This window comes from Motacilla alba, chromosome 4 (genome assembly GCF_015832195.1).
Source record: "Motacilla alba alba isolate MOTALB_02 chromosome 4, Motacilla_alba_V1.0_pri, whole genome shotgun sequence".
Taxonomy (NCBI): domain Eukaryota; kingdom Metazoa; phylum Chordata; class Aves; order Passeriformes; family Motacillidae; genus Motacilla; species Motacilla alba.
In genome coordinates, this window is record NC_052019.1 from 23408865 (window position 1) to 23421523 (window position 12659).

The 12659-nt window shown below is 38.7% G+C and overlaps 1 protein-coding gene across 5 annotated transcripts in view; it reads left to right on the forward strand.

The window, feature by feature from the left end:
• Positions 1-12659, forward strand: part of LIMCH1 (LIM and calponin homology domains 1) — a 174474-nt gene that overhangs the window by 74102 nt on the left and 87713 nt on the right. For all 5 annotated transcript variants that reach the window (XM_038136554.1, XM_038136553.1, XM_038136555.1 and 2 more), the window contains exon 3: positions 893-962. In XM_038136554.1, the coding sequence (XP_037992482.1) occupies positions 893-962 (70 nt within the window). The remainder of the gene's footprint in view (positions 1-892; positions 963-12659) is intronic.

Consider the following 12659-nt stretch of genomic DNA (forward strand, 5'->3'; position numbering starts at 1 on the left):
TTAGATTTAAGCAGACATAATTTTTTTCCCTTCAAAGATCTTGAATTTTAAGTCCATGGTCTTGAATTGATGATTTTCTTCCCAGTGGATGGAACTGGTTGAATTTTTCTTTGGATAAAAGGCATTATGGTTTTCTCTTGGGGGAAGGGTGGTGAAGACACAGTGTTTGTTGCAACAGGATTTTACAATTAAAATTCCTCACTTTTAGAGGCTTGGTCATTTTTTTGAGTATTGTAACAATGAGCCACGTCAGCACATCTCATAGCATGCTCATGGGTGGTGAGGAACTTGGATTTGGGGGGTTGCTAATCTTTGGACACTGAATAGTGTTCAGCTGTGGTATCACTGGTGTTTTCATGATGAGGTGGGGAGTTTATGAATTCCTCTTTTGTCTTCTCTTGTTTATGATTTATGGGGCCCTCCATTCAACACAATATATGGAAGAATGGCGTTTAATTTCAAGTTAAGATGAAAAAAATAGACAGGCCACCCGTAAAGTGTACATCCTTTCTCACTTTCCTGCAGTGCAGAAACTGCCAGACCTAAATGCCTTCTAGGTTTCTGCTCTCAGGCCCTTCCAGGCATGATCTGCCTGTACACAGGTAAGGCAGGCTAATGTGTCAAAATTCACCCAGAATCTGTCTGGGTCACTGATGTTTTCTAGATCAGTTTAGAATTTAAAATAAATACTATTGAGTTACTGTGCTGTGGATATTCATCCTACTCTTTCTTCATTTCAGTCATCAAATTTGGGTGTCCATGTATGTTTCCAGAAGGGAGAAAAGGAAGATTCTTTTTTTCCAGTCACACTGATATCCTTATGTGGGGGAAGATGTTTGATAATTTGGATTTTATGACTTACCACTCATAAAATACTCCTTTCTCATAACAGGTTGCTGAATGCGATCAAGCCAGGATTGGTAAAAAAGATCAACAGACTACCGACCCCCATTGCAGGTTTGGTGAGTATATCAAATGGAGGAAAATATTTCAGTGCTGCTTTTTGCACCTTGACATTGACTATGGGATTCAGATAGCAGTTATTTTTGTAATTTGAACTCTTCTAGCCCAGTAAACTCATACAGTCCCTCTGAAATTGGAATGCTCTGTGTAGTCACCTTAAGACCTTTCAGTCTTTTTTTTCCAGAAGTAGGCAGTATTCATGTGTCAGGGTATATTTTTAGAGGAAGATGATCTTCTTGGTTATATATCACCTCTCAGTTGTGGTGCTAGCTTTAGAAAAACTGGAATGCATACATTAGAAGCCACCACCACAAAAAGATAGTTTTTGGAAAGGAAGAAAACTCTACTTGTATATTTTGTCTCATTTTCCCTTTCCCCAAAATACCACAGTCTGCAGATAACATTCATTCTGGGACTATCTGGGGAACTGTTTCATGTTGACTTTAAGGGCAGGCCAAAATTTGGCCATGCTCTGTTGTAAGCAAGGAAGACCACAGAGGATGTGCTGACAGCTCATGGGCTCTCAGCAGCACTGGGTGCTCAGGGGGTCACCTCAAGTGATGGCACAGTCCTGTGCTTGTTGGGTCTAACAGGATTAGCCACATAGAAGTATGGCTGTATTGGTTTTACCTTCAGCAGTAGTTGGGAATAAAAGGGTCCTTGAGCATGTGGAAGGTGGCCATCCTCTATTTAGACTCATCATGTAGATACCTGGTTCCTTTGTGTTCTGGTGCTGTTCACATTGTGGCCTATACAAAATTCAGAATATATTATTTGTTAATAGCTGAAGTTAATGTTCCTTTGTATATACAGCATTAAAAAGTTTCAGTGTATCAGAAACCATGTTGCATTTGCTGTTAAATTAGCTCTACTATGTTGTTGCATAGCCTTTGAGGCTGGGTCTTTCAACATGTAGATTGACAAGGATATTTCTGCATGAATACTGCCTGATAGAATCTCATTTTTGATCCCCACCACCCTTTCTCTAAAGTTTCCTTCAGCACTTTTCTTTTGCCTCTAAAACCCATCCAGTTTTATTCCTTTGCTGTCCTATTTGAAAGGAATATTTGATATAAACAGCTGAAAAAGTACCAGTAGTGCAGTTTTCTTTTCCTTGGCTCACTTTCAGGAAAGACTAAATTTTTGTTATGACTGTTTTAAGAAGATGATATTGAATTACATTGGGTTTTTTCCTTATTCATATGTAAAATCCCAATGGTAAGGTGGTTATGGTAGGAAGGACATAGAAAAAAGTCATTATGTGTGTGTATTTTTCTTATTCCTTGAGATAAAGCTCTCTTGCAAGATGTGTATCTTCAAAGCATTATGAAAAAAAGAAGTTTTCAGGCTACTAATGATACAGCAGATCTTTTTTGTGTTGTAAAGTCACTTTATTACCTCTGTACCTGTGTCCTCTGATTTCCTTTAGTAACTACTTTTCTAAATATTTCTTCCTAATAAATAATTAGGCTATTTAAAAAGTTCACTATTTCCAAGTTCTTGAACATTACCAATGAATGTTTTAATATACTGTTCTGTGAATAAATTGCTCCCAACAAAACAAACTATCAAAATTTCCCCTTGCTTTCCAAGACATCTGGTTCCGTACCTGCTGACTTTTGTTGCCATTTGTAGTTACAGTGGTGAGTAAGTGGCTGTTTTAAGGACTGCATGTGAATTTAAATAATCAAGTGTTATGCTTATTTATGGTGTATTATTTAAAAGTACAGCCATCGGGGATGTGTTTGAGCACAGGATGTATCCTTTTCTTTTCACTAACCTGTAGCATGCTTATGTGTCTGAAAAAGAAATTAAAATATTGACACTATGGTCCAGAAGCAGTTATACCTCCTAGGTAGTTGACCCTACATGTGAGATATTCCCTTATTAGTTGCCAATTTTTCTTTATTATCTTAGTTTTGGTTGGCTTGACATACTAAATAGTGACTTCTTTCCAGTTATTTCACCCCAGTGAGTGTGAGTTCCTCAGGTACAAGTAGAAATGCTGTGAAAGCTTCAGTACCTTTTCTTCCTTGCATGAGATACATGCTTTTAAATCCTAGATGCTGCTTCTGCCTAAAAAGTGTAACTGAATTACTGTAACAGAATTGATTTATTTCCTGTATCTGATAGAATGAGTTTTTATTGCACTAGGAGAGACAATAGGTACGTTTTCTTTTATACACAGTAGGAGCTAAAACTTATGAGTAATTGTGGAGTAGTCAAAGTGACTTTGTTTCATCCTTAACCTCCAGAGACACAAACACTTATATATTATGTAGCTCTACAGAATGCCTACTTGACTCTCATTCTCCAGATGATAGTCTATTTTTCTCCTTTGTTATGGTAAGGAAAAATTAGGAAGTGTCCTTTATTGAAGGGAAGTAACAGTAAATTTGAAGCCTATATCAGACACACGCTGAGGTGTTCACTTTAAAGTATTATCAGGTGTAAAAATTTTGCCTATATTTAATGTTTGAGTGACTTCTCACAACACTTCTGTAAGTATTATGTATAACTGGTTCAGTGTTGACAGACTGAATTCTTCAAATCTTTCCTGGCATTTAAAACTAGATGAATCTGCAGTTACTCTGAAATTCTCACCAGTGACTTGCTCATGTATTTTAAGAGGGAATAATTTATTTGCAGATCTTGCATGCCAGAACACCAATCATTTAAGTAAAATTTATTGGTTAAAGTGCTGTGGTGTTAAAGTAAGAACTCAAGGATCTGAACACTACCATACTTAGCACAGGCTGTATAAATACACAAAGATGATCTTTGTCTGGTTGCAAGTCTAAGTCAGGATGTGGATTGTATGCAGCATTACATATAGAATTACATATGTTCAGCTTGGCAGGCTTGTTTGTAACTTGCTTTGATCTCCAGAAGTGCCGACTGCTCCTGTTATCACAGCAGAAATGATACATTGCTTTAATGAAAGAAAATGTAGGACCACAGCTTTGGTATTCAGACTTACAGTATTAAATCTGATGAAGTGTTTTCTCATTCTTGTTCAGGATTCATTAATCCTGAAAGCTTATGCTTCCACCAAAAAGCAAATTCACAAAGCATTCAAAGAACATATTAGGCCTAGGTAGGAGTAACAGAAGAAATTTTCCTCATGTAAAAAATTGATACTGAGCATCTTTGTTCTAAGACTGTCAGGTTTCTAGTACCATCATTTAATGTAGTTAATTGTAGAAGGCTGGAGAAGTATTTTGCTTGAGTTATTAATTAAAAACATCTGGAGCTGCAGAAGACTTGCAAAGATGTATTGAAGTACAATGAATATAATTAAGGGACTTTTACAAAACTAGCAATTTTTTCAGTGAGTTGCTGTTGGTTTCTTTTGCTTTGTATGGCATTCACAGTGAATACAGCTAATTTTTAAGGTTTCTACTAATTGTAATTTTTTACCTCTAGACCTTATTATCTATTCTATGAAAAATTACCACCATCACCGTAGATAAGGTTTGCTCTATAAAACTAACTACTGTATGTTGATTTTCATTTTCCCTTAAAAGATTCCAGCTTTTGCTTCCTGTCCCTGAATAATGTCACTCTGTGAGAAAAGAAAAGGTTTTTGCCTTATCTTTTGTTTGACAGGATTTAGGGGAGTTTATAGCATTACTTCAGTTCCTTGAACAAACCCCACAGGAGCTCAGACACTTACTTCAGAGGCTGTGTGAATGATTCTCACATATAATAGGAGGAAGTAGTGAAGACAAAGATGGAGAGATGAACTTTAGCTTGGATCTTGGCTCGTGTTTCAGCACTACTGAATAAAAAATCTATTTACTGTGACATCCAGTTTTCAGTTTGTTTATGCTCCTTAACTTTGTGACATATGTATGATATAGCACTGGAAAAAATAGACCTGCAGAGGTCACCTGGTTGCATGGTTATTGCCCCAAGATGAACAGAGGCATAATGTGCTGCTTAAGAAAGCTTGTTCCTTTGAAAGGGGGTTGGGTTTTTTTACCTCATTATTTTCCCAGGAAGTTTCTTTTGGCAAAATGTTCTCTGAGAGCTTGCTATTACCCTTAATAAGAACAGCTATCTGTTTGCTGGTGCTGGTAGTTTGTTCTTATGCTGTAATATTGCACAAATTGTAAGCTTGGAGTTTTTCTATCTTACATGTTTTTTCAAAGAAATGTCACCCTTCTGTTAGCTTTCCGGAATTTGAGCTACTAATTAAATTCAGCAAATGAGATACTGTTTCTTCATGCAGGTATGAAACTCAAAATAAACTTATAAGACCCAAATGTAGTGTTTCATACAGTTAAAAATAATTAGCAAAGATAAATACACAAAACTTTAACAGACATGCATTATTTTTATCTTCATTCATACCTCCTTGTTACTAATTTTTTCTTGAAGAATTTTCTTCTTGGTTTTTTCTTTTAAATTTATCACTCTCCCTTTAGTTCTAGTATGTTCTAGAAAAAGCCTGCTCCTGTTGTAATATATAGATTTGTAGTAAATGATAGTTTCTGTTTCCTTGTTTTGTACTACTATTCTCTGCTGAAAATATTAGTTTCCCAGGACAATTGTATTCATAAAAGAGTCTTGCTGTGTAAGTTGTGGTACATGTGAAGTAAACAGAAGCAAAATTTCCTGTCTATCTAAAAACAATAAGTTCTTGGCACTCCCGTTCCAAAAGCATTTTTGTGAGTATTGACTTAAAACAAAGTGTCAAGAGCATAGCAAAATACTGTGCAAACCATTCTCCATGTTTTCTGTGGATCTTCCTTGCTAAAGAGTAATTGGTTTCTCTACACCTCTTGTGCCTGCTTTCAGTTCTGAAATCTGAATGTTTGACAGATGCAATATTTAGGGTCTAGCCAATAGTTGAGAGCAGCACTGTGTGCTTTGGCTCACCACATAGTGTAATAGATAATGAATCTCTTTACTGAAGCAAGAGTATCCTTAAGAAAAAAAATAAAGGTTAGTATCATGTCCTTGTATTCTTTATGTTGTTTGGGTTTTTTACTCCCCTAGCTTTCTAGACTGCCTTCAAATTGACTTTTCATTTAGATTTTCTTGCCTTGGGTGTCATCTGAGCTGGACAGAATTACCTTATGAAATTAGTGTTTAATGAATTTAGCTGTATGTTGTATTCATAAACATTTCTGAGTTACATAAAGATTGTAAAAGCAAACTAACAGGTGTTTCTTAACCACATTGTTTGTAAACAGAATCTGTGTGGAGCAATCTGCAGTGAAGCTGTAGCTAATTCATCACAGAAGAGGAAAACAGCTATCAGTTCAAATTTGGCAGGAAGCACAGAGAAGGCAGTATTGGGGGAGAAATGAGATGCAAACAAATAAAACCTAAAAATTTATACAGAAATTCAGCTATTTTTCTTTTTTTAAACTGAATTGAAGGTTTAGATTGCTACCAATTAACCATACAAATGCTGTCCAGGAAGCACTGCTCTCCTGCCATTTAAACTAGTAATACAAATGGAAAATACAATGCTGGCATCTCATTTAGTATTTTATTGATTAAAATGGCTGTGCTTACTCTGGTGTGTTTGGTTTGGTTCCAAAACTCTCAAACATTTGATGCTGGAAACTAATAATTGATCTGACAGCAAATGTACTGGAGACATATTCCACTCTTGCACTTGGGTTCAGCCTGTGTTGCCTGGCTTCCAAACTGTACTATAATCTGATGTGTGCATACAAGAGAGGATGAAATAATAGGAAATTAATAAAAGACATGTACTATAGAAAAACGAACAAACAAAACAAAGGGAGGTAAATGACCCCACTTTATTTATTTATTTGTGATGGTCTGAGCTGCATTTAGCTGTGACACACACCCTCAGAGAGGTGAGTTCAACCAACTCCTAGTAGTCTTCGTGTTCACCACCTCTGTATGGCTCATGAGTTGTCCCTAACATCCGTGAGCAATCGCTTCCTTCCTCAGCTACCAGCTGCAGTGTCATGTTTATGATGGCTGGAGGTGAAACTTGGAATTAAGAACCATGTTTGTTTCCAAATCGCCCATTATTGATCCCTCAGGGGTTTTTGTGTGCTTCCTGCACCACTGGCCCCAGCCAGAACCCAGCCAGGACTTTGGCAGACCGACCTCAATGCTGGCCCTACAGTCCCATCTTCTGGATGCTTCCTTGGCTGGAGTGCTTACAGTGCACTCAATAAGCTGAGCTGTTTGTTGGCTGGGACCACTCCTTGTCATGTTGAGGATACTGGCCCTTTCTGCCAGTGTCCAGGAGTTTATCCCTTGTTATAAAATGAAGTCTCTCAGTACCCAGGGTGCTCTGAACAGTTTCCTTGTTGGGTCAGAACAGCACCAGCCAAGACGGGTAAAAGTGTGCAGGATGGCTGTGATCCATAGCTGCTGCGGGCATATGCAAATTTTGTCATGTTGTTGAGACCTCTTCTGAAACTAGACTGGTTAGAATTCAAAGGTGCAACATTTTCACAGTCAGCTTAAGCTGTGCCCTCAGCCTGCTGAGCTCTGCTGCTGAGAATGTCAGGACTTGGTTTGGCCAAATGCTAATAATACTTGTAAGCTCTTTGTGGCAAGAATCATCTGTTAGTCTGTTTTTGTCTAACACCTCACCCCATGAGTCCTGCTCCATGGCCAGGACTCCTAGACAGTATGTAAATACAAATAATAAATAACAGCTACAAAAATATCACAAGCATTCCTGTGTCATTCACAGTCTCATTTTAGACTGCTCTCCCAACACCTGTGAGTTTAATCAGTAGGTTTATTATTAGCTTTATTCCCACTGAATAATCTAGAACATTAATATGCAAATTTGGAGGCAAGGGGAACCTTTTCTATGATAAAACCAAGAGAAGATGGTTACTGCAGAGGATATTCTTTTCTGGATGTTTTTAATTTGCTGTATGAAGGCACCCTTTGCTTGCCCAGCCTTAGCATGCTTTAGGAAAAAGTGTTTCATTAAACGCAAAGGGTCTACCTGTTTAGGGCTATCAAGTGACTTCTCAAAGATGTTATTTATAAAATATCATAATGATTGGTTTTTCGGGGTTTTTTTGTTTGTTTTTCTTGGTTGTTTTTTTTTGTTTGTTTGTTTGTTTGGTTTGGTTTTTCGGGTTTTTTGGGGGGTTTTTTGGTTTTTTTGCTAAACTTTTTAGGAAGTTTAGTAAACTTAAGGATTCCTGGGATAACATTTGAAAACAGCAGAAAGAAAAACATTGCTGCTGATGAAGTGATAATGCTAGCAGCTGAAATGTAAGCTTGACCTTATCATTGCATTAACCTTTACTATAGATGACAGGGTCTTCCCTTGGTTTGGGGAGGGCAGCTGGCTTCCAGGAAGAGCTCATTTTGTAGCCATGAAAAATATAGGTTGCCTACTGGAATAACTGCTAGATTTGCTTTTAGATGCTGGAGTCCTTCTTCAAGTTCAGCCATGACTTGCATTATATTGGTTTAATGACACTCAGGTGAGTATTTCAGAAATGGCAAGCTTTTGAAGAATAATCTCTATCTGTAAATATCAGAAGATAGAACAGTTAAGAAAACCAATGCCATTTGCCATGTAGCTTAAATTTCCACTTAATGAAGGCTCAGTGCCTTCCTTGAGCTGCTGTCTTGGAAGCAAAGAGCCTCCTGAGCAATGATTTGTACTCTTCAAAACAAATCCCACTGTTGAAGCTTATGTCTTCTCTTAACAGTTGAGCAAATACCACATGCTCTGGAGGCATGTACCATCTTCAGGAGTTTTCAGTGAAGGAGTTGGATGCCCTGTGTCTGTGAATGTGGCACCTGTGTCCTGTGGGGAATGTGGCACTGCTGCTGTTGTATCCAGGCACCTGCAATTTTTGTGTGTCTTCTATTGCGATATTGATTAGTTTGCAATGAGGATATAAAGAGAAGCACTGAGCTGGTGTACTGCAAGTGTTTAGGTCAACACACATAAAATATGCAGAGCTACAACTGTCCGTGTTTTGAAACTAAATAAGTATCAGCTTTTGTCCTTAGCAAGGAAAACTAGACCTGAGGTTATGGTTGCTTTTAGCTACCCTGAATTTGGCATTCCTGCAAATGACAGCCCTGGCTTTCATATTAGCTGGAGTGGGCAACTGACCCGGCTAAAAAATACCCTTCATCTTACAGCATGAAAAGAAATGCAGGCCGGATGGAAGGAAGAGGCTCACCAAGGTGGGAAAAAAGGTGTCATTCCATCAGTTTAAAATAGTTTTGAAACTGCAGCTACAGAGTTTAAACTTAGATGCACTCCTTAAAGTATTGGCCAAAAGCAAAGGACACAGGAATCTGGGAAAGTCTCATCCTTAAATCCTTCATTTAAAGGTTGTCTGTGTTTAAAATTATACTTAGTAATATTCTCACTCCCTAATTCTGGAAAGCCTCTCACAGGTTGGAGTCTGTAGGTCTGTGCTATAAATACCATCTCTGATCCCCAACTGTCTTTTTCAGTGACATGTAGCCTCTGCTGCAGGGAACAGCTAGATCAATGTTGACAACCAGATAACAGCAGCACTGGAAGTGTGAAAAGGGAGGATACCTTCCCAAAAGCTCTTAACCTGAGAAGTCCTGGGGTGGCAAGCAGGAAGAATTTTCACAGTCTAGTCAGACCAACAGATTGGTCACCTCAAAATGGTCCAGGGAAGCTCAACCTTCCTTGACCTTCTCTTCTGAAAAGAGAGCAAGGAAGAATCTGTTATGACCCCGGCCCTTGGGCTGGAGATGGTGGCAGAAGAATGCTGTCTCTAATCCCCTCCCTGGCTGTGAACCAACTTGGTGAAGTCTATTGCAGTTAATGTCTGCTAGCAACTGTTCGTACTGTTTCTATGCTGAAAACCTTTCCGGGTACTCTTAAGTGGACTTATTTTAGATGATGTTCATGTTGCTAGCAGGAGCCTACGTGCTGAATGCAGATGATGGAACGTGTCTCGCTCCAAAGATCACATTGCAGTTGTTTCCCTGACTTAAAGCAAACAAGCAAAAAGGCAAACTAATGGAAAACTGGTGCCTTAAAGATCCGTGCAAAGTGATTTCTTTAGTTTAAGAGCCCAGTAAAATTCTGTAGTCTGGTGCTGTGGTCAAGAATTAATAGAGGCCTGAAATACCTGACACTGAATTCTCCTTGTCTCTGCATTCCTCACTGCTCCTGGATTAAAGCCACTTACTTCCTGCTTGGCATGGTGCTTTCCAATTGTAATGCATTTCCTCTTAAATGTCCAGAGGTCTAATGATACTATTGTAAACCTGTTAAAATTAATGCTGCAGAGGAAACAGCTTAGTTAATTGCCTATGGAAAATACAGAGATAGGCTGAACTATCTGACTGAGGGACACCAAAACCATTAACTGTTAACCTTTTGAAAGCTGAAAAGCCTTGTGATGTCATGTGCAAATCTGCCCCACAGCTTAGTAGGAGAATTGCACATTCATTTATGGACAAGCAATATAGCTAATGGTCTAGAAAATTAATATTGCAATACAGAGGCAATCCTCAGCTCTTTGGAGCGGTGTCCTTTTGTTAAAGTCATCACTATTGCCAGGTATTTGTTTGTATCTGCTCCTCATTTTCATGTGGGAAGCACTATTACTTAAATGGCGAATGTCTGTTTTTCTTTGGAGCAATAGTACACGCTGATTTATTACTGCATGGTGTGTGAAAGGGAGTTTTCAGGCTTTTCAATAGGGGGAGAGTATTGAACTTGCTAAATGTGTGCATGCATCCAAGTGTGTACTGAGTTCAGCTCAGCTTTTTTCAGTTCATTCTGTTATGCTTTTTCACTACCTTGGCTTTTCTCCTTTGAACTTTAGTAGTTCTCATGCACAATTAAGAACCAAGCTTGTGTTACCCCATAAGGCCAATGGTAAACATGATGCTTCCCCCCTTCCCCTTTCTCTTCTTTTTTAGTCATAATGTTGGTAGTATTTGGTCTCCTTTTACTGCTAAAGAGATATTACTTGACTTAATATGTTGCAAAGTGGGGTTGGTGTGTTGGAAGGCATGTTGGACTGAGTGCCAGATTGCGACACTTCCCCTTGCACCTGTTGTGGGGCAACAAATTTCAGGCCTTAAAGTGATAGCCCAGGCTGCTGATGCTCTTGCTGCTTGCCATTTATAACTGTTGGGTTGGATGGGTGCTGTGTAGCTTGGCTGCACAGCCAACAAATCCTATGGGTGTTACCAAAAGTTCCTGGATATTTCTCATACCTTTTCTTAATGAATGCTGCCTCACTGCTGTTGTCCTTTGAATACCATTTCTCCTTTGGTTGGAAAGAGGCTTGCTGGTTTTTCCAAAACCAATCCTAACTTTACCACTCCTGCCTAGCAACGGCATTAGGGATCTTAGAGCTAATGCCTGCTGTTGGCTAAATTACCTAAGTTGTCAGTAGATCATTGAATTGTTATCTTTCCATTCAAGCCCTGATATAATAGAGTTATAGAGGTTCCTGTGAAGCTGCTTGGTGAATGCCTTCAGGGGGGAGCTGCAGGCCTGACTGCCGGTAATGGCCACAAGAAGATGCAGCACAATAAAAAGCTCAAGTGTCAGTAAGACATGGGCAGCACCCAGTCTTTGGCTGACTACAGGACGGATCCAAGGTCATTTTGGTAACTCAGGAGAGCTGAACTGTGAAGCAGGTCTGTTTCCTTGGCCAGCAGTGCATGGATCAGGAATGCTGGTCGGTGGTTTTTTGATTTTAACCTTCCTGTCCTTCCTATCTCCTCCTGCCCTGCAGCCCACAGCAGTGAATTCAACCATGCTATAAATGCTCTCTGCCTCTCAAGCCTGGTTTTCAGACCAAAGCTGGCAGACCTGCTAGATAAGAAGTGTGACGTTTATGTATTAATTTCTGGAGTTACAGGGATCAGCCACAAAGTATTAGCACCACTATACAGTATGTCCTCTGTTATTGAAAAGGGAGGAGAGTGGATAGGTTCAGTTATTTGAGGTTTCAAGTAATCCAGGGCAATTTTCAGTGTAATTAATACATGTCAGGAATTTGACCCTTGTGGGGATAACACGAAGTTCCAGATAACTGAGGTGATACTGTAAACAAGTTGTGAAAATTGTGCCAGAAGACTGTCTGCACAGGTCAGCAGCACCAGCTAATAAAATATCTCAACTTTTGATCTAGAAAAATATTTCATGCAACTTTCACTTGACATCTGCAGAAGCAGAAAAAAACCCTTATTTTTTTACAATTCCTGGATGTTTTCTTTCATTGAGTTTCTCCTGTTGCCCCTGAGGGGGTCAGATAGTAGTTGCTTCTTAAACTATAGCAACTGCATGAAAAGGAAAACTTGAAAGTTCTGAGAGTGCCACACGCACCAGACGCAGATACACTGTTCTGCTGTACTGTTTGTTTCTTTTCAAAGAAAAAAACAAGCAGATTTTAAAAAATTAATAACTACTACTGCAGGCTTGATCCTGTGTACTGGAAACAATGTATTTTCTGATATTTGAGAAAACAAATTATTAATAAATGCAGGAATTGCATCAATTATTGGCAAAACTAGTTGCAAACTGGTAAATAGAACAGAATGGTTCCCAGGGAGTGCTGTCAGAGCTCTTACAAAAGCCTCTAAAGATTTAAAGAGAAGTAAGTACAAAAGTAAATGTTGTGGGCCAAAAGAACACATAAAATTTCTAACTAAATTCAGTGCTTAGTGACAGACTAATGTAAAAAAGTAGTATGACATAAAGTTTG